Source organism: Ranitomeya imitator, unplaced genomic scaffold (genome assembly GCF_032444005.1).
Source record: "Ranitomeya imitator isolate aRanImi1 unplaced genomic scaffold, aRanImi1.pri SCAFFOLD_313, whole genome shotgun sequence".
In the NCBI taxonomy this organism is placed as follows: domain Eukaryota; kingdom Metazoa; phylum Chordata; class Amphibia; order Anura; family Dendrobatidae; genus Ranitomeya; species Ranitomeya imitator.
Genome location: NW_027193963.1, coordinates 248,509 through 268,232, shown reverse-complemented (window position 1 = coordinate 268,232; position 19,724 = coordinate 248,509). Strand labels below are relative to the sequence as shown.

At 46.2% G+C, this 19,724-nt stretch overlaps 1 protein-coding gene across 3 annotated transcripts in view; it reads right to left on the bottom strand.

The window, feature by feature from the left end:
- Nucleotides 1-19,724, bottom strand: part of LOC138654454 (gastrula zinc finger protein XlCGF66.1-like) — a 257,585-nt gene that overhangs the window by 17,971 nt on the left and 219,890 nt on the right. For all 3 annotated transcript variants that reach the window (XM_069743448.1, XM_069743451.1, XM_069743449.1), the window contains exon 2: nucleotides 2,423-2,572. In XM_069743448.1, the coding sequence (XP_069599549.1) occupies nucleotides 2,423-2,500 (78 nt within the window). In that variant the 5' untranslated portion in view covers nucleotides 2,501-2,572. The remainder of the gene's footprint in view (nucleotides 1-2,422; nucleotides 2,573-19,724) is intronic.

Sequence of the window (19,724 nt, the reverse complement as noted above, 5' to 3'; positions counted from 1 at the left end):
AAAGTCACCAATGACCTACTAACTGCCAGGAGCAAGCGACACTACTCTGTCCTCCTTCTCCTGGACTTGTCTTCTGCCTTTGACACTGTAGACCACTCCCTTTTGCTACAAATCCTCTCATCCCTTGGCATCACAGACTTGGCCCTTTCCTGGATCTCGTCATATCTGACAGACCGAACATTCAGTGTCTCCCTCCCCCACACCACCTCCTCACTTCGCCCCTTGTCAGTCGGTGTTCCTCAAGGCTCTGTTCTAGGACCCCTACTCTTCTCCATCTACACTTTCGGCCTGGGACAGCTCATAGAATCCCACGGTATGCAGTACCATCTCTACGCTGACGACACGCAGATCTACCTCTCCGGACATGACCTCTCCTCCTTGCTTACCAAAATCCCGCACTGTCTGTCTGCCATTTCAGCCTTCTTTTCTGCTCGCTTTCTACAACTGAACATGGACAAAACAGAATTCATCATCTTTCCCCCATCTCACTCTACCCCTCCACCAGACCTATCCATCAATGTCAATGGCTGCTCACTATCCCCAGTCCCACACGCCCGGTGCCTCGGGGTGATCCTCGACTCTGCCCTCTCTTTCAAGCCACATATCCAAGCCCTTGCCTCCTCCTGTCGTCTCAAACTCAAAAATATTTCCCGGATCCGTGCTTTCCTTGACCGCAACACTGCAAAAACGCTAGTGCATGCCCTTATCATCTCCCGCCTCGACTACTGCAACCTCCTACTCTCTGGACTCCCCTCTAGCACTCTGGCACCACTCCAATCCATCCTACACTCTGCTGCCCGACTAATCCACCTGTCCCCCCGCTATTCCCCAGCCTCTCCCCTGTGTCAAGCCCTTCACTGGCTTCCTATCGCCCAGAGACTCCAGTTCAAAACCCTCACACTGACATACAAAGCCATCCACAACCTGTCTCCTCCATACATCTGTGACATGGTCTCCCGGTACCTACCTACACGCGACCTCCGATCCTCCCAAGACCTCCTTCTCTACTCCCCTCTCATCTCTTCTTCCCATAACCGCATCCAAGACTTCTCCCGTGCTTCCCCCATACTCTGGAACTCTCTACCCCAACACATCAGACTTGCGCCTACCATAGAAACCTTCAAAAAGAACCTGAAGACTCATCTCTTCCGACAAGCCTACAGCCTGCAGTGATCCTCAACCTACTGAACAGCCGCACAGCCAGCTCTTCCCTCTCCTAGTGTATCCTCACCCACCCCCTGCAGACTGTGAGCCCTCGCGGGCAGGGTCCTCCCTCCTTATGTACTCGTGTGCCTTGTTATCTGCTCATGTTTAATGTATTTGTCTATATTTGCCCCGTATTCACATGTAAAGCGCCATGGAATAAATGGCGCTATAAAAATGTATAATAATAATAATAATAATAATGTGATGACATCAGAGCCTCTCACCTCTCCGGTCATATCCCGTTATTCCCATAGATAATGAGGTCATGTGATGACATCAGAACCTCTCTCCTCTCCGGTCATATCCTGTTATTCCCATAGATAATGAGGTCATGTGATGACATCAGAACCTTTCACCTCTCCGGTCATATCCCCTGTTATTCCTGTAGATAATGAGCTCATGTGATGATATCAGAGCCTCTCACCTCTCCGGTCATATCCCGTTATTCCCATAGATAATGAGGTCATGTGATGACATCAGAGCCTCTCACCTCTCCGGTCATATCCCGTTATTCCCGTAGATAATGAGCTCATGTGATGATATCAGAGCCTCTCACCTCTCCGGTCATATCCCGTTATTCCCGTAGATAATGAGCTCATGTGATGATATCAGAGCCTCTCACCTCTCCGGTCATATCCCGTTATTCCCATAGATAATGAGGTCATGTGATGACATCAGAGCCTCTCACCTCTCCGGTCATATCCCGTTATTCCCATAGATAATGAGGTCATGTGATGACATCAGAACCTCTCACCTCTCCGGTCATATCCCGTTATTCCCATAGATAATGAGGTCATGTGATGACATCAGAGCCTCTCACCTCTCCGGTCATATCCCGTTATTCCCATAGATAATGAGGTCATGTGATGACATCAGAGCCTCTCATCTCTCCGGTCATATCCCGTTATTCCCATAGATAATGAGGTCATGTGATGACATCAGAACCTCTCACCTCTCCGGTCATATCCCGTTATTCCCATAGATAATGAGGTCATGTGATGACATCAGAGCCTCTCACCTCTCCGGTCATATCCCGTTATTCCCATAGATAATGAGGTCATGTGATGACATCAGAGCCTCTCTCCTCTCCGGTCATATCCTGTTATTCCCATAGATAATGAGGTCATGCGATGACATCAGAACCTCTCACCTCTCCGGTCATATCCTGTTATTCCCATAGATAATGAGGTCATGTGATGACACCAGAGCCTCTCACCTCTCCAGTAAGATGGAAGATTATCTCCAGGGTGAGGTTTATTATCCTCTCCTCCATCTTCTTCTTCTCTCTATCCATCCTTGGTGGGTGAACCAGTAAAATTATTTGACATTAAAAGAACTAACGGACAGGATTATTCAGTGCAAGACCCTGAGTAGAAAAAAAGATGAACCAATATAAAAACATACCGAAAATCTTATGGAAAAATTACAATTACTGGAGATAATCCGATGCTGAAGTTGGTTTCTTATTTGGCAATTTCTTTTCTTTCTTTACCCCTTCATGACCCAGCCTATTTTGACCTTAATGACCTGGCCGTCTTTTATAATTCTGACCACTGTCCCTTTATGAGGTAATAACTCAGGAACGCTTCAACGAATCCTAGCAGTTCTGAGATTGTTTTTTGTGACATATTGGGCTTCATGTTAGTGGTAAATTTAGGTCGATAATTTTTGCGTTTATTCGTGAAAAAAATGGAAATTTGGCTACAATTTTGAAAATTTTGCAATTTTCAAATTTTGAATTTTTATTCTGTTAAACGAGAGAGTTATGTGACACAAAATAGTTAATAAATAACATTACCCACATGTCTACTTTACATCAGCACAATTTTGGAACCAAATTTTTTTTTTGCTTGGAAGTTATAAGGGTTAAAATTTGACCAGCGATTTCTCATTTTTACAGCAAAATTTACAAAACCATCAGTTTGAGGGGTCTATATGGCTGAAAATACCCAAAAGTGACACCATTCTAAAAACTGCACCCCTCAAGGTGCTCAAAACCACATTCAAGAAGTTTATTAACCCTTCAGGTGCTTCACAGCAGCAGAAGCAACATGGAAGGAAAAAATGAACATTTAACTTTTTAGTCACAAAAATTATGTTTTAGCAACAATTTTTTTATTTTCCCAAGGGTAAAAAGAGAAACTGGACACCAAAAGTTATTGTACAATTTTTCCTGATTACACCGATGCCCCATATGTGGGGGGGAACCACTGTTTGGGCGCACGACAGGGCTCGGAAGGGAAGGAGCGCCATTTGACTTTTTCAATGAAAAATTGGCTCCAATCTTTAGCGGACACCATGTCGCGTTTGGAGAGCCCCTGTGTGCCTAAACATTAAAGCTCCCCCAAATTTGACCCCATTTTGGAAACTAGACCCCCCAAGGAGCTTATCTAGATGGATAGTGAGCACGTTGATCCCCCAGGTGCTTCACAAATTGATCCATAAAAATGAAAAAGTACTTTTTTTTCACGAAAAAATTCTTTTAGCCTCAATTTTTTTCATTTTCACATGGGTAACAGGATAAAATGGATCCTAAAATGTGTTGGGCAATTTCTCCTGAGTACACTGATACCTCACATGTAGGGGTAACCACTGTTTGGGCACACGGCAGGGCTCGGAAGGGAAGGAGCGCCATTTGACTTTTTGAATGAAAAATTAGCTCCAATCGTTAGCTGACACCATGTTGCGTTTGGAGAGCCCCTGTTTGCCTAAACATTGGAGCTTCCCCACATGTAACCCCATTTTGGAAACTAGACCTCCCAAGGAACTAATCTAGATGTGCGGTGACCACTTTAAACCCTCAAGTGCTTCACAGAAGTTTATAACGCAGAGCCGTGAAAATAAAAAATCATTTTTCTTTCCTCAAAAATTATTTTGTAGCCCACAATTTTTATTTTCACAAGAGTAACAAGAGAAATTGGACCCCAAAAGTTGTTGTCCAGTTTGTCCTGAGTACGCTGATACCCCATATGTGGGGGTAAACCACTGTTTGGGCACACGTTGGGGCTCAGAAGGGAAGTAGTGACTTTTGAAATGCAGACTTTGATGGAATGGTCTGCGGTCGACACGTTGCGTTTGCAGAGCCCCTGATGTGCCTAAACAGTAGAACCCCCCCACAAATGACCCCACTTTGGAAACTAGACTCCCCAAGGAACTTATCTAGATATGTGGTGAGCACTTTGAACCCCCAAGTGCTTCACAGAAGTTTACAACACAGAGCCGTGAAAATAAAAAATCATGTTTCTTTCCTCAAAAATGATGTTTTAGCAAGCAATTTTTTATTTTCACAAGGGTAACAGGAGAAATTGGACCCCAATAGTTGTTGCCGAGTTTGTCCTGAGTACGGTGATACCCCATATGTGGGGGTAAACCACTGTTTGGGCACACGTCGGGGCTCGGAAGGGAAGTAGTGACTTTTGAAATGCAGACTTTGATGGAATGGTTTGTGGGCGTCATGTTGCGTTTGCAGAGCCCCTGATGTGCCTAAACAGTAGAAACCCCCCACAAGTGACCCTACTTTGGAAACTAGACCCCCCAAGGAACTTATCTAGATATGTGGTGAGCACTTTGAACCCCCAAGTGCTTCACAGACGTTTACAGCGCAGAGCCGTGAAAATAAAAAATCATGTTTCTTTCTCAAAAATGATGTTTTAGCAAGCATTTTTTTATTTTCACAAGGGTAACAGGAGAAATTGGACCCCAATAGTTGTTGGCGAGTATGTCCTGAGTACACTGATACCCCATATGTGGGGGTAAACCACTGTTTGGGCACACGTCTGGGCTCGGAAGGGAAGTAGTGACTTTTGAAATGCAGCCTTGATGTAATGGTCTGCGGGCGTCACGTTGCGTTTGCAGAGCCCCTGATGTGCCTAAACAGTAGAAACCCCCCACAAGTGACCCTACTTTGGAAACTAGACCCCAAGGATCTTATCTAGATATGTGGTGAGCACTTTGAACCCCCAAGTGCTTCACAGAAGTTTACAACGCAGAGCCGTGAAAATAAAAAATCATTTTTCTTTCCTCAAAAATTGTTTTAGCAAGCAATTTTTTATTTTCATAAGGGTAACAGGAGCAATTGGACCCCAATAATTGTTGCCCAGTTTTTTCTGAGTATGCTGGTACCCCATGTGTGGGGGTAAACCACTGTTTGGGCGCACGTCGGGGCTCGGAAGGGAGGGAAAACCATTTGACTTTTTGAATGCAAGATTGACTGGAATCAATGGTGGCGCCATGTTGCGTTTGGAGACCCCTGATGTGCCTAAACAGTGGAAACCCCTCAATTCTAACACTAACCCCAACACACCCCTAACCCTAATCCCAACTGTAGCCATAACCCTAATCACAACCCTAACCCCAACACACCCCTAACCACAACCCTAACCCCAACACACCCCTAACCCTAATCCCAACCCTAATCCTAACCCTAATCCCAACCCTAACCACAACACACCTCTAACCCTAATCCCAACCCTAATCCTAACCCTAATCCCAACCCTAACCACAACACACCCCTAACCACAACCCTAACCACAGCCTAATCTTAACCCTATTTCCAACCTTAGCCCTAATTCCAACCCTAACCCTAAGGCTATGTGCCCACGTAGCGGATTCGTGTGAGATTTTTTTTTGAAAAAATTTTTTTTTTTTTTAAAATCCGCAGGTAAAAGGCACTGCATTTTACCTGCGGATTTACCGCTGATTTCCAGTGTTTTTTGTGTGGATTTCACCTGTGGATTCCTATTGAGGAACAGGTGTAAAACGCTGCGGAATCCACACAAAGAATTGACATGCTGCGGAAAATACAACACAGCGTTCCCGCGCGGTACTTTCCGCACCATGGGCACAGCGGATTTGGTTTTCCATAGGTTTACATGGTACTGTAAACCTGATGGAAAACTGCTACGAATCCGCAGCGGCCAATCCGCTGCGGATCTGCAGCCAAATCTGCACCGTGTGCACATAGCCTAATTCTAACCCTAATTCTAGCCGTAACCCTAAGGCCAGGTTCACACTGCGCTAGCAGCAGCCCGTTCAGCACATACACTAACGGGCTGCTAGCGCAAGTGCCAATGTTTGCATTGCGCTAGCGCAGATAGAGCATCTGCTAGCTCTATCTGCACTAGCAGACACGGACCCGGAAACGCTGCAGCCCGCGTTTCCGGGTCCGTCACTCAATGACGCTAGTGATGCATCCGACATTGCTGTCTATGGCGGCCGTAACGGACCGTGGCATAAACACGGTGTAACGTAGTCCATCTAATGGACTGCTTAGACGCAGTGTGAACCAACCCTAACCCTAACCCTAGTGGGGCAAAGGAAAAAAAAAATGTTTTCTTTATTTTATTATTGTCCCTATCCATGGGGGTGATAAAGGGGGGTTTATTTATTATTTTTTTTACACAGTGATCAAAATGTACCTGTAACGAATCTGCCGGCAGATTCGGCGGGCGCATTTGGAAGATGGCGGCGCCCATCGAACACACGGACGGACACCGGGAGGGGCCCAGGTCGGTAAGTATGAGGGGGGGGGGAGGGGTGATCGGACAGCGGGAGGGGAGCGGACAGCGGGGGGTGGGGCGGACAGGAGATCGGAGGGGAGCGGGGGACAGTAGATGACAGGACGGAGGACCGGAGGGGAGGAGATCGGTGGCGGTGGGGGGGTCAGATCACGATCTCCAGCCATGGGTGGATTGTAATATTTCACCAATTTTCATTGGTGAAATATTACTATCGCTCTGATTGAAAGTGAAAGGTCACTTTCAACAGCCAATCAGAGCAACCGTAGCCACGGGGGGGGGGGGGGGGGGGGGGAGGGGGGGGGTTGAAGCCCCCTTGGGCTAAAGTACAACTCCCCGTGTCCCTGCAGGCCAGGTGAAATTACAGTTAACCCTTTCACTCGGCCTCCAGGAGCCCAATCCTGCCATGACGCATATGCTGCGTCACAGGTCGGAATGGCACAGGTTTTCATGATGCATACGGTGCGTCAAAGGTCGGGAAGGGGTTAATGAAAAAAATAACAATAATAAAATACAATGCAGTTAGGTGCCCTGATGTGAATACGCATAAAACAGCTACAAAAGTTATAAAACTGTAACAAAAACGGGCACTGAAGGGGCGTTATTGAAAGGTTTAAATGACTTTGGGCCACTGAGCTCACACTATAGTGATGGCCCGCATCATATTCTGGGGTCTGGGCATGAGCCCATTTGGGCCAAACTGGAGTCACACCTGAATTTGATGCTGGACCTCATGGACCACTATATGAATTGCTCCTGGAGTAAAATCTTTGTTGGTCGTCCATTACTGTTGTTGGTCCTCCATTTGTACAGAAGAAAACAGGGATGGAGGGCACCATCGTATTATCAAAAGACTGGGATCCACCTGGAGTATGTCAAACCAGAGTAATGAAAAGGAAGAAAAGATACATACACAACACCAGGGATCACCAAAAAATAATAAATCCTAGATAAATAATATAACAAATGGGGGGCGTGTCCTAGCTGGCCATGTGAGTGGAAGCAGGGAAGAGTGCTCCTGCTGCCAGAAGGACAAAAATCCTGCTTTAACCCCGATTTTCGGGTAAACTCACCTAAATCCGGCTGGCTGAAGGTCCGGAGAGTGCAGCGGTGCGGAGCGGCGGGTCCGGAGTCGGCAGCGATGACCAGGAGGCGGCAGAAAGACGCTGGCACCAGCGATGCAGGAGCCGGCCAAGATGGTGCCAATGCTAGGGAGGACGCCGAGAAGGAGAACGCCGCATGTCAGCGGCGCATGGAGGTGGCCGCAAAGCTGCAGCAGTATGCCAGAGTGGAGGCTGCTGAGGAGGCAGAACCAGGAGCTGGAGCTGGAGCTGACCAGGAGGAGGAGGAAGCAAGCAAGGCTGAGCAGCATGAGGTACAGAGGGGGAAGGAGAGAGGCAGCATGGCTGGGGCTAGTGGGGGACCTGAAGCCATATCACAGGGAGAGGAGCCGACCCTTAGGGATGTAATCACCCTGATCTCTTCATGTCAGCAATCCCTGAACTCCTTGGCCCAGCAGATGCAGGAAGTTAAAGGGGACACGGCACAGATTAATGCGGCTCTGCAGAAAATGGACAAACATATAGGAGTGGTGGAGGAGAGGGTGAGCACGGCAGAAGATCACATAGTTAAGCTACAAAAAGCTGAAAAGAAGTTCGCCCAAGCAATAGCCGAGCTCGCTGCTAAAAATGAGGATCTGGAAAATAGATCCAGAAGAAATAATATACGTATAGTGGGGCTGCCTGAAAAGACTGAGGGGAGAAATCCCACTGAGTTTGTGGAGAACTGGCTGCTGGAGAAGATTGGGAACACAGTGTTGACTAAAGTTTTTGCTGTTGAACGGGCTCATAGGGTCCCGCCGCAGCCCCCTGCCCCAGGAGCGAATCCCCGTACCATGCTTGCTAAAATACTCAATTACAGAGACAGAGACATTATCCTTAGAAAGGCTAGAGAGATGGAGGATCTGACGGCTGGAGGTCAGAAAATCGCCATTTATCTGGATTATTCCGCTGCGGTTCAGAAACAGCGGATGAAGTTTACTGGAGTCAAGCGGCGACTGAGGGAGCTGGGAGTGCAGTACTCAGTGATGTTTCCTGCCAAGCTGAGACTGGTGGCTTTTAATAAGACCCACTTTTTCTTGACGCCGGAGGACGCTACCCAGTGGCTTGATACTCATGAGAAAAAACTTAAGGGAATGGGCGACTGACATTTCGGCGAGATCCAATTGGGATTTGTTTTCTCTGTCGATAGTTAGCAATGGTTAAAGAGTTGAGCAACTGTTGGGGGTTTTGCTGGGCCATATTGAAGGAATGGCCGGAGGGGACAGTACCAACTACTAAGTACGGGGGAGGAGGGTTATGCTGGGTACTGTGAACTGGTTTGGTACTTTTTCTATATGTTAATATAAGTTGAAATGAATAATAAAGTGAAAGTTGGGGGGGCAATTGTGATTGCTATGGCAGCGGGACGCGAATGGAGAGGGTTAAGTAAGGGAGAGTGTTCGCAGTGGGCAGTGGAGCCCCACTCTTGATGAGAGGAAGAATGCGTTATATTGGGGGGGTTAGGGGGGCAAGTTGGGAGGGGGCAGGGGAGGTGGGAGGGTTGGGGCAGCTCATACTTGGGAAATTGGATACTTTAAGAAATGATGAGCCACATTATGGGAGATTGTATTAAAATATTGAGTTGGAATGTGAGAGGTCTGGCGGATAAAACACGGCGGGCGGCAAGTCTGCAGTATGTCCGAGAACAGAAGGTCTCAATGATATGTCTGCTGGAGACACATTTAGTGCGGGAGAGGGTAAACGTATTGAATAGGCGCTGGATACAGAGGGCGTATCATTCTACTTTCTCGACGTATTCTAGGGGTGTGTCTGTGTTAATACCTGCGGGGGTGCAGTATGAGGAGGTAATGGTAAAAGAGGATGTGGATGGTCAGTATGTGGTGGTGAAATGTAAAATAAATGGAGTGTTGATGTGTATAGCGGCAATGTATATTCCGCCCCCATACTCAAGTAAGAAGATAAGAGAGGTGCTGGAGAGGGTAGAGCGTTGGGGACCGTTACCATCTCTAATTATTGGCGACCTTAATAATATCTGTGATGACTTTTGGGATAAAAACAAAAATCCCCAGAATAGAACAGGGGGACATATCACTATGTTTGGGACCTATGTCCGGGAAGTAGGTATGATTGATTTATGGAGAGTTAGACATATTGGGGAAAGGACGTACTCATGCTACTCGCCAGCTCATGGTACTTTGTCTAGGATTGACTTGGCGCTGGGTAACTGTTTACTGGACACGATGGTAGGGGAGGTGAGATATTTGCCTAGGGCTCTTTCAGACCATAGTCCAGTTGAGGTGGAATTTCGGCTGGTGGGGACACGGATCGGGAGCAGGAAGGAGTGGAAGATTCACCCTAATTGGCTACACAGTATGGACTTGGAAAAGATAAAGAAGGAGTTGGTGGAATTTTTTGAGATCAACGAGGGAAGTGTAGATGTTCTTACTGTGTGGGAAGCCATGAAGGCGTACTTGAGGGGACTGCTGTTCAGGGATATTAGCAGGTGTAAGAGGAAATCAAGAGAGACAGAGAGGTTGGCGGTTGAAGGGCTGAGAATAGCCGAGGATGAGATGGTAATAGCGGGTACTCCGGAAGCTGGGAGGAGGCTAAAGGCAGCTCAGAGTCAGTTGGAGGAGGTATTGCTCGGCAAGGCTGAAAGGAAGAGGGAATTCATGAATCTGGCTTTTTACCAGGATGGCGAATCTGTGGGTCATTTGCTATCGATGGTGGCTTCTGCCCAGAGAAACACTTCCTTTGTTCATTCTTTGGTATCGGGGAGCGGTGTGGCTGTCTCTGAGACTTCAGAGATTTTGGCCTTTTGTGCGGATTTTTATGCGGACCTATATTCCTCTCAGGTAGATGGGTCGGTGGAGGACATGGTGGCGTTCCTTGAGGAATTGGAGCTCCCAAGGCTGAGTGACATAGATAGAGAAGATTTGGAAGCTCCCATTACGGAGGAGGAATTGGGTCGGGCACTGCAGTCTATGGCTAATGGGAAGGCACCTGGCGTAGATGGATTTCCTGCTGAAATTTATAAAAACTTTGGGGAAGTGCTGATCCCTAAATTAAGGGTACTTCTGGAGGAGGCTAGGAGTGGCGGTCGTCTACCGGCATCTATGCGGGAGGCCATAATAGTGGTGATTCCTAAGGAGGGGAAGGACCCGACACAGCCGGATTCATATCGGCCAATCTCCTTGCTTACTACAGACGTTAAACTTCTGGCTAAGGTGTTGGCGATGAGGTTGACAAGTGTTATTTCCGGCCTGGTGCACTCAGACCAGTCCGGCTTTATGCCTGATCGGTCCACTGCGATCAACTTACGAAGGCTGTATATGAATTTGCAACTCAGATCCGACAACTGTGGCCAGAGAGTTATTGCATCTTTAGACGCTCATAAGGCGTTCGATAGTGTGGAGTGGGGATATCTCTGGCAGGTGCTCCGGAGTATGGGGTTTGGACCGCAGTTCATATCCTGGATTCGACTGATTTGAAACCAGGGATTCAAGCTTGAGGAGGCTAATTTGCATATTCCAGGTGCCTTCTGGGAAAAGCGAAGAGTCTCCCTAAGCTAGAAGATCGTTGGGTACAGCCGGGACCAGCTGCTTGGAAAGCATCACCAAATTTTTGCCTGTAGGACATTATTGCAAGAGAGCTTGGCTGAGTAGATTACACAAGAAGGAAAACACACAGCAAGTCAGCAGGATCTAGGAGCAACATGGCAGATGTGACAACCTACATGGTGAGCTGCAGCATCTGCTACATGTTCACAGATCGACCAGAAGAAGAATCCAATTTCACCTGCCAGAAGTGTAGACTAGTGGCCCTTTTAGAAGAAAAGGTGCGGGGTCTTGAAGAAAGAATAGCAACTTTGAAACTCATCAAAGAGAATGAAGACTTTCTAGACAGAACAGAAGCATCTCTACTGGTCACAGAAGGTTAAAAAAGTGTCAGAGAACCTCCAAAAGCAGATGAGTGAAAGCATGTGACCAAAAGAAGCAAGAAGACCATGGAGAAATCACCAACCACACAACTGAAGAACCGATATCAAATCTTTGTAGAGGATGAAGATGGCACACCTAAGGATGAAGCAATACCAGCAAGCAAAAAAGAAAAGGGCACACAGCAACAAGTGACAGCAAAAAGTACAGCCAAGAAGCAACGAAGAGTGGTGGTGGTGGGAGACTCACTACTGAGAGGCACCGAAGCAGCCATCTGCAGACCGGACATAACTGCAAGAGAAGTATGCTGCCTTCCAGGTGCGATGATCAAGGATGTGACCGATAGGATACCAAAGCTCTTCAGCTCCAAGGACGTCCACCCATTTCTTCTGATACATGTTGGCACCAATGACACGGCAAGGAAGGACCTACCGACAATCTGCAAGGACTTTGAAGAGTTGGGGAAGAAAGTAAAGGAACTGGATGCACAGGTAGTTTTTTCTTCTATCCTTCCAGTAGACGGGCATGGCACCAGGAGATGGAACAGGATCCTTGATGCAAACAACTGGCTAAGACGATGGTGCAGACAACAAGGATTCGGATTCCTGGACCACGGTGTGAATTACTTGTACGATGGACTCCTCGCCAGAGACGGACTACACCTCAACAAACCTGGGAAACACACATTCGCCAGAAGACTCGCTACACTCATCAGGAGGGCGTTAAACTAGAAGAAGAGGGGACGGGAAGAAAAACATTAGACTCGAACAAAGAAGACCCAGGAAAACATACTCAGAAGGGAGGTAAGAACATTTCTAAAACAATCCACAGCAAGGAGATTGGAACAAAACAAAATCCTCTAAACTGCATGCTCGCAAACGCCAGAAGCCTGACAAACAAGATGGAAGAACTAGAAGCAGAAATATCTACAGGTAACTTTGACATAGTGGGAATAACCGAGACATGGTTAGATGAAAGCTATGACTGGGCAGTTAACTTACAGGGTTACAGTCTGTTTAGAAAGGATCGTAAAAATCGGAGAGGAGGAGGGGTTTGTCTCTATGTAAAGTCTTGTCTAAAGTCCACTTTAAGGGAGGATATTAGCGAAGGAAATGAGGATGTCGAGTCCATATGGGTCGAAATTCATGGAGGGAAAAATGGTAACAAAATTCTCATTGGGGTCTGTTACAAACCCCCAAATATAACAGAAACCATGGAAAGTCTACTTCTAAAGCAGATAGATGAAGCTGCAACCCATAATGAGGTCCTGGTTATGGGGGACTTTAACTACCCGGATATTAACTGGGAAACAGAAACCTGTGAAACCCATAAAGGCAACAGGTTTCTGCTAATAACCAAGAAAAATTATCTTTCACAATTGGTGCAGAATCCAACCAGAGGAGCAGCACTTTTAGACCTAATACTATCTAATAGACCTGACAGAATAACAAATCTGCAGGTGGTTGGGCATTTAGGAAATAGCGACCACAATATTGTACAGTTTCACCTGTCTTTCACTAGGGGGACTTGTCAGGGAGTCACAAAAACATTGAACTTTAGGAAGGCAAAGTTTGAACAGCTTAGAGATGCCCTTAATCTGGTAGACTGGGACAATATCCTCAGAAATAAGAATACAGATAATAAATGGGAAATGTTTAAGAACATCCTAAATAGGCAGTGTAAGCGGTTTATACCTTGTGGGAATAAAAGGACTAGAAATGGGAAAAACCCAATGTGGCTAAACAAAGAAGTAAGACAGGCAATTAACAGTAAAAAGGAAGCATTTGCACTACTAAAGTAGGATGGCACCATTGAAGCTCTAAAAAACTATAGGGAGAAAAATACTTTATCTAAAAAAACTAATTAAAGCTGCCAAAAAGGAAACAGAGAAGCACATTGCTAAGAAGAGTAAAACTAATCCCAAACAGTTCTTCAACTATATCAATAGTGAAAGAATAAAAACTGAAAATGTAGGCCCCTTGAAAAATAGTGAGGAAAGAATGGTTGTAGATGACGAGGAAAAAGCTAACATATTAAACACCTTCTTCTCCACGGTATTCACGGTGGAAAATGAAATGCTAGGTGAAATCCCAAGAAACAATGAAAACCCTATATTAAGGGTCACCAATCTAACCCAAGAAGAGGTGCGAAACCGGCTAAATAAGATTAAAATAGATAAATCTCCGGGTCCGGATGGCATACACCCACGAGTACTAAGAGAACTAAGTAATGTAATAGATAAACCATTATTTCTTATTTTTAGGGACTCTATAGCGACAGGGTCTGTGTCGCAGGATTGGCGCATAGCAAATGTGGTGCCAATATTCAAAAAGGGCTCTAAAAGTGAACCTGGAAATTATAGGCCAGTAAGTCTAACCTCTATTGTTGGTAAAATATTTGAAGGGTTTCTGAGGGATGTTATTCTGGATTAGCTCAATGAGAATAACTGTTTAACTCCATATCAGCATGGGTTTATGAGAAATCGCTCCTGTCAAACCAATCTAATCAGTTTTTATGAAGAGGTAAGCTATAGGCTGGACCACGGTGAGTCATTGGACTTGGTATATCTCGATTTTTCCAAAGCGTTTGATACCGTGCCGCACAAGAGGTTGGTACACAAAATGAGAATGCTTGGTCTGGGGGAAAATGTATGTAAATGGGTTAGTAACTGGCTTAGTGATAGAAAGCAGAGGGTGGTTATAAATGGTATAGTCTCTAACTGGGTCGCTGTGACCAGTGGGGTACCGCAGGGGTCAGTATTGGGACCTGTTCTCTTCAACATATTCATTAATGATCTGGTAGAAGGTTTACACAGTAAAATATCGATATTTGCAGATGATACAAAACTATGTAAAGCAGTTAATACAAGAGAAGATAGTATTCTGCTACAGATGGATCTGGATAAGTTGGAAACTTGGGCTGAAAGGTGGCAGATGAGGTTTAACAATGATAAATGTAAGGTTATACACATGGGAAGAGGGAATCAATATCACCATTACACACTGAATGGGAAACCACTGGGTAAATCTGACAGGGAGAAGGACTTGGGGATCCTAGTTAATGATAAACTTACCTGGAGCGGCCAGTGCCAGGCAGCAGCTGCCAAGGCAAACAGGATCATGGGGTGCATTAAAAGAGGTCTGGATACACATGATGAGAGCATTATACTGCCTCTGTACAAATCCCTAGTTAGACCGCACATGGAGTACTGTGTCCAGTTTTGGGCACCGGTGCTCAGGAAGGATATAATGGAACTAGAGAGAGTACAAAGGAGGGCAACAAAATTAATAAAGGGGATGGGAGAACTACAATACCCAGATAGATTAGCGAAGTTAGGATTATTTAGTCTAGAAAAAAGACGACTGAGGGGCGATCTAATAACCATGTATAAGTATATAAGGGGACAATACAAATATCTCGCTGAGGATCTGTTTATACCAAGGAAGGTGACGGGCACAAGGGGGCATTCTTTGCGTCTGGAGGAGAGAAGGTTTTTCCACCAACATAGAAGAGGATTCTTTACTGTTAGGGCAGTGAGAATCTGGAATTGCTTGCCTGAGGAGGTGGTGATGGCGAACTCAGTCGAGGGGTTCAAGAGAGGCCTGGATGTGTTCCTGGAGCAGAGCAATATTGTATCATACAATTATTAGGTTCTGTAGAAGGATGTAGATCTGGGGATTTATTATGATGGAATATAGGCTGAACTGGATGGACAAATGTCTTTTTTCGGCCTTACTAACTATGTTACTATGTTACTATGATGTACTCGATGCCGATGGCTAGGGTTAGGGTAAATGGGGAGTTATCACAGACCATACAACTGGCTAAAGGGACGAGACAGGGGTGTCCGCTCTCTCCTCTTTTGTTTGCTCTGGATGTGGAACCACTGGCTGCTAAGCTTCGACGATCTGATGAGGTGACTGGGTTTAAATATGGGATGATTGAAGAAAGGGTGGCGTTGTATGCGGATGACATTCTGCTATTTCTGGCTGACCCGGGTACGTCCTTGGAGGGAGCCATTGGGATTATTGAGCGTTTCGGATCGGTGTCGGGACTTAGGATAAACTGGAGTAAGTCTGTCTTGTTTAAGGTGGATGATGATGGTGGGGAGCCACTGGAGGATGGGCGACTGGAGGTGACTAGCCAATTTAAGTACCTTGGAATATGGGTATCTATGCCGGTCACTGAGTATATACATAGAAATCTGACTCCAATCTTAGGTGTTCTTAAAGCGAAAGCGGATGCTTGGCTTAAACTGCATTTATCTGTGGTAGGTAGGGTGAATCTTATTAAAATGATTTTGATGCCAAAAATACTGTATATTCTTCATAATGCGCCAGTTTGGATACCACGTGGGAGATTTAGACAGATTAACTCTCTGTTCAGGAATTTGATATGGGGGAGACAGCATCCGCGTATCAAACTGGAGACACTTCAGCGACCCAAGGAAGATGGGGGATTGGCATTGCCTAACCCTGAAATATATTATCTTGCAGCCCAGAGTCAGCATTTAAAAGGCTGGGCGCATGAAGGGTCATCTGGGGCGGTACAGCAGCTGATGGAAGTGGTGACAAAAAGAAGGCCAGTGGTACAATGTTTGGAGGATGGATCCCTGGGGGCTCTGGGGAAATTATACCCAACTGTGTTGTTGATACGCAGGCTGTGGGGTAGGCTGAGACATATACCGGGGGTCACGGATTTGACTAGATTCTCACCGCTATGGCATAACAGCAACTTACAGGAGTTTGAGGCACTGGGGGTACTGACAGAATGGCAGGTCAAAGGGATTCAGTACGTGTATCAAATAATTGAGCGTGGTGAATTGAAATCATTTTCCCAATTACAGGCGGAATTTGGTCTTGGGACTGTGGGGGAATTTCAGTATTTGCGGATGAGGCATGCTTTTGGAGCTCAGAGTAGAAACGGAGGTATTGGAATTCAGAGGGATATAGTACTGGAGTATGTGTGTAATGAAGGGACTACTGGGGGAGTCATATCTACTTTGTATAAAGATCTGTTGCACACTTTCCTATTGGGGTTTCCAATAATGGCGAGAGCTAAGTGGGAGAGGGATCTGGGTCCAATGGAGAACGAGACTTGGGAGTCGGTGCTAGAATGGGTCCCACGATTGTCACTGAGCGAACCGTATAGACTGTCACAGCTCTATGTGATACACAGGGTTTATAAGTCACCGATGGTGCTATATAAGGCTGGTTTGCGTGATGATTCTGAATGCCCGAGGTGTAAAACTGCAGATGCTGATATACTCCATATGATGTGGACATGTCCGAGACTGGCTGCTTTTTGGGTGGTAGTTTTGAGTCGTATGGAAGGTGCGTATGGATGTAAGGTGCCAAGGGATCCACTTGTGTGCTTGTTGGGATGTGTGGATGAGATTGGAGTGGATAACAACCTGAAGATAGCTATAGCCAGATTGTTCTACATGGCTAGGAAGGTAATAGCTCGAAATTGGATTAGGGAAGAACCGCCGTCAAGAGGAGAGTTCCTCCAGTATGTGAAGCAGGGCCTGACACTGAAAAAGGGGTTTTATAAAAAAAGAGGGAAAATCGAAATGTTCAATAAAATGTGGTCTCCGTGGATTGCTATGGGATAGGGGTATTATAGAGGGAGAGTTAATTAAGGTTCCTAATTAATGGTAATGTTAAATGTGGCTTATATTATTGGCCGAGGGATTAGATAGTATATTGGTCTAATGATGGAAGTGCTAAGCAAGGTGAGCTGCTTTGTTGGGTGGGGTTGGGGGGGTGGTGGGATTGAAGGGGAATGTTTGAAGGGGGGGGGGAAAGCTTTGTATTGAAAATGAGAATGTAACATGTCATTTATCTTGTTATTCTTAATAAAAATTTATTTGAATAAAAAAAAATAATATAACAAATTTTATTAAGGTCAAACAAGACACTGCAAACAATTAAAAACATTTAAAAACCAAAACGGTACATATCCCAAATAGGGAATACCCCCCCAAGACCCAGAAAATGACTTCATACCAGACAATACATACAGATATAGCATGTAGATTCACACTACAATATGTGATATCAATGAATAAACAATATACAGCTGTTCAGGGCTCAAAAACAATAAGATGTGCTCTATAGGCGTATAGAGATTATATCCATAATGGATAAAAAGTAGAGCTCCCAAAAAAAGGCCCACACACACAATGTATCAATAATATACGGGTAGGGCAGTGTCCTAAGTTAGATGGATCTAATACTTTAGATGTGTACACATCCCGTATGCCTAATTAGCCAAAGGACAACCTCCAGCAGGGCCGGCTCCAGGTTTTTGAGGGCCCCGGGCGAAAGAGTCTCAGTGGGCCCCCCCTTTAACACATACCCCGATTCATGATCGCATATAAACACAGCCATGTAGTATATAACACTGCCCACGTAGTATATAGCAGCCCATGTAGTATATAGCAGCCCACGTAGCATATAGCAGCCCACGTAGTATATAGCAGCGCTGCCCACATAGTATATAGCAGCGCCACTCACTCATGCACTGGTAGGACTAGGAGCTCCTCCTGAATCTGCCTCATAACTTCAGCAGCACGGCAGCCAGCCAGGGGCGGAGATCAGAGCAGAGAATGTGCTCTCTCCCCCCACAAACAATGTCACACTGGCTGCCTTCTCTTAACCCCTATTTGTGCCTGCCTGGCTGCACTCACTGAGTGATAAGATGCTTGTGTCAGAGCTGGCACATAGGGGTTAAGAGAACGCAGCCAGCAGTGACTTTATAGGCCAAGAGAGCATGTTATCTCCTGCTCTGCTCTCCCAGCTGTATCTATGACAGCATGAGTGGGCCCCCCTCTCTCCCCAGGGCCCCGGCATTTGCCCGCTGTGCCGGGTGCTGACGCCGGCCCTGGGGCTGCCCCTCAGTGGGGAGATACTATAGAGCAGCCATATTATACACCCCAATAACAGAACTGGGCTGCCCCTCAGTGGGGAGATACTATAGAGCAGTTATATTATACACCCCAATAACAGAGGGAGGACTGGGCTGCCCCTCAGTGGTGAGATACTATAGAGCAGCCATATTATACACCCCAATAACAAGACTGGGCTGCCCCTCAGTGGGGAGATACTATAGAGCAGCCATATTATACACCCCAATAACAGAACTGGGCTGCCCCTCAGTGGTGAGATACTATAGAGCAGCCATATTATACACGCCAATAACAGAACTGGGCTGCCCCTCAGTGGTGAGATACTATAGAGCAGCCATATTATACACCCCAATAACAGAGGGAGGACTGGGCGGCCCCTCAGTGGTGAGATACTATAGAGCAGTTATATTATACACCCCAATAACAGAGGGAGGACTGGGCTGCCCCTCAGTGGTGAGATACTATAGAGCAGTTATATTATACACCCCAATAACAGAGGGAGGACTGGGCTGCCCCTCAGTGGTGAGATACTATAGAGCAGCCATATTATACACCCCAATAACAGAGGGAGGACTGGGCGGCCCCTCAGTGGTGAGATATTATAGAGCAGCCATATTATACATCCCAATAACAGAGGGAGGACTGGGCTGCCCCTCAGTAGTGAGATACTATAGAGCAGCCATATTATACACCCCAATAACAGAGGGAGGACTGGGCTGCCCCTCAGTGGTGAGATACTATAGAGCAGCCATATTATACACCCCAATAACAGAGGGAGGACTGGGCTGCCCCTCAGTAGTGAGATACTATAGAGCAGCCATATTATACACCCCAATAAGAGGGAGGACTGGGCTGCCCCTCAGTGGTGAGATACTATAGAGCAGCCATATTATACACCCCAATAACAGGACTGGGCTGCCCCTCAGTGGGGAGATACTATAGAGCAGCCATATTATACACCCCAATAACAGAACTGGGCTGCCCCTCAGTGGTGAGATATTATAGAGCAGCCATATTATACATCCCAATAACAGAGGGAGGACTGGGCTGCCCCTCAGTGGTGAGATACTATAGAGCAGCCATATTATACACC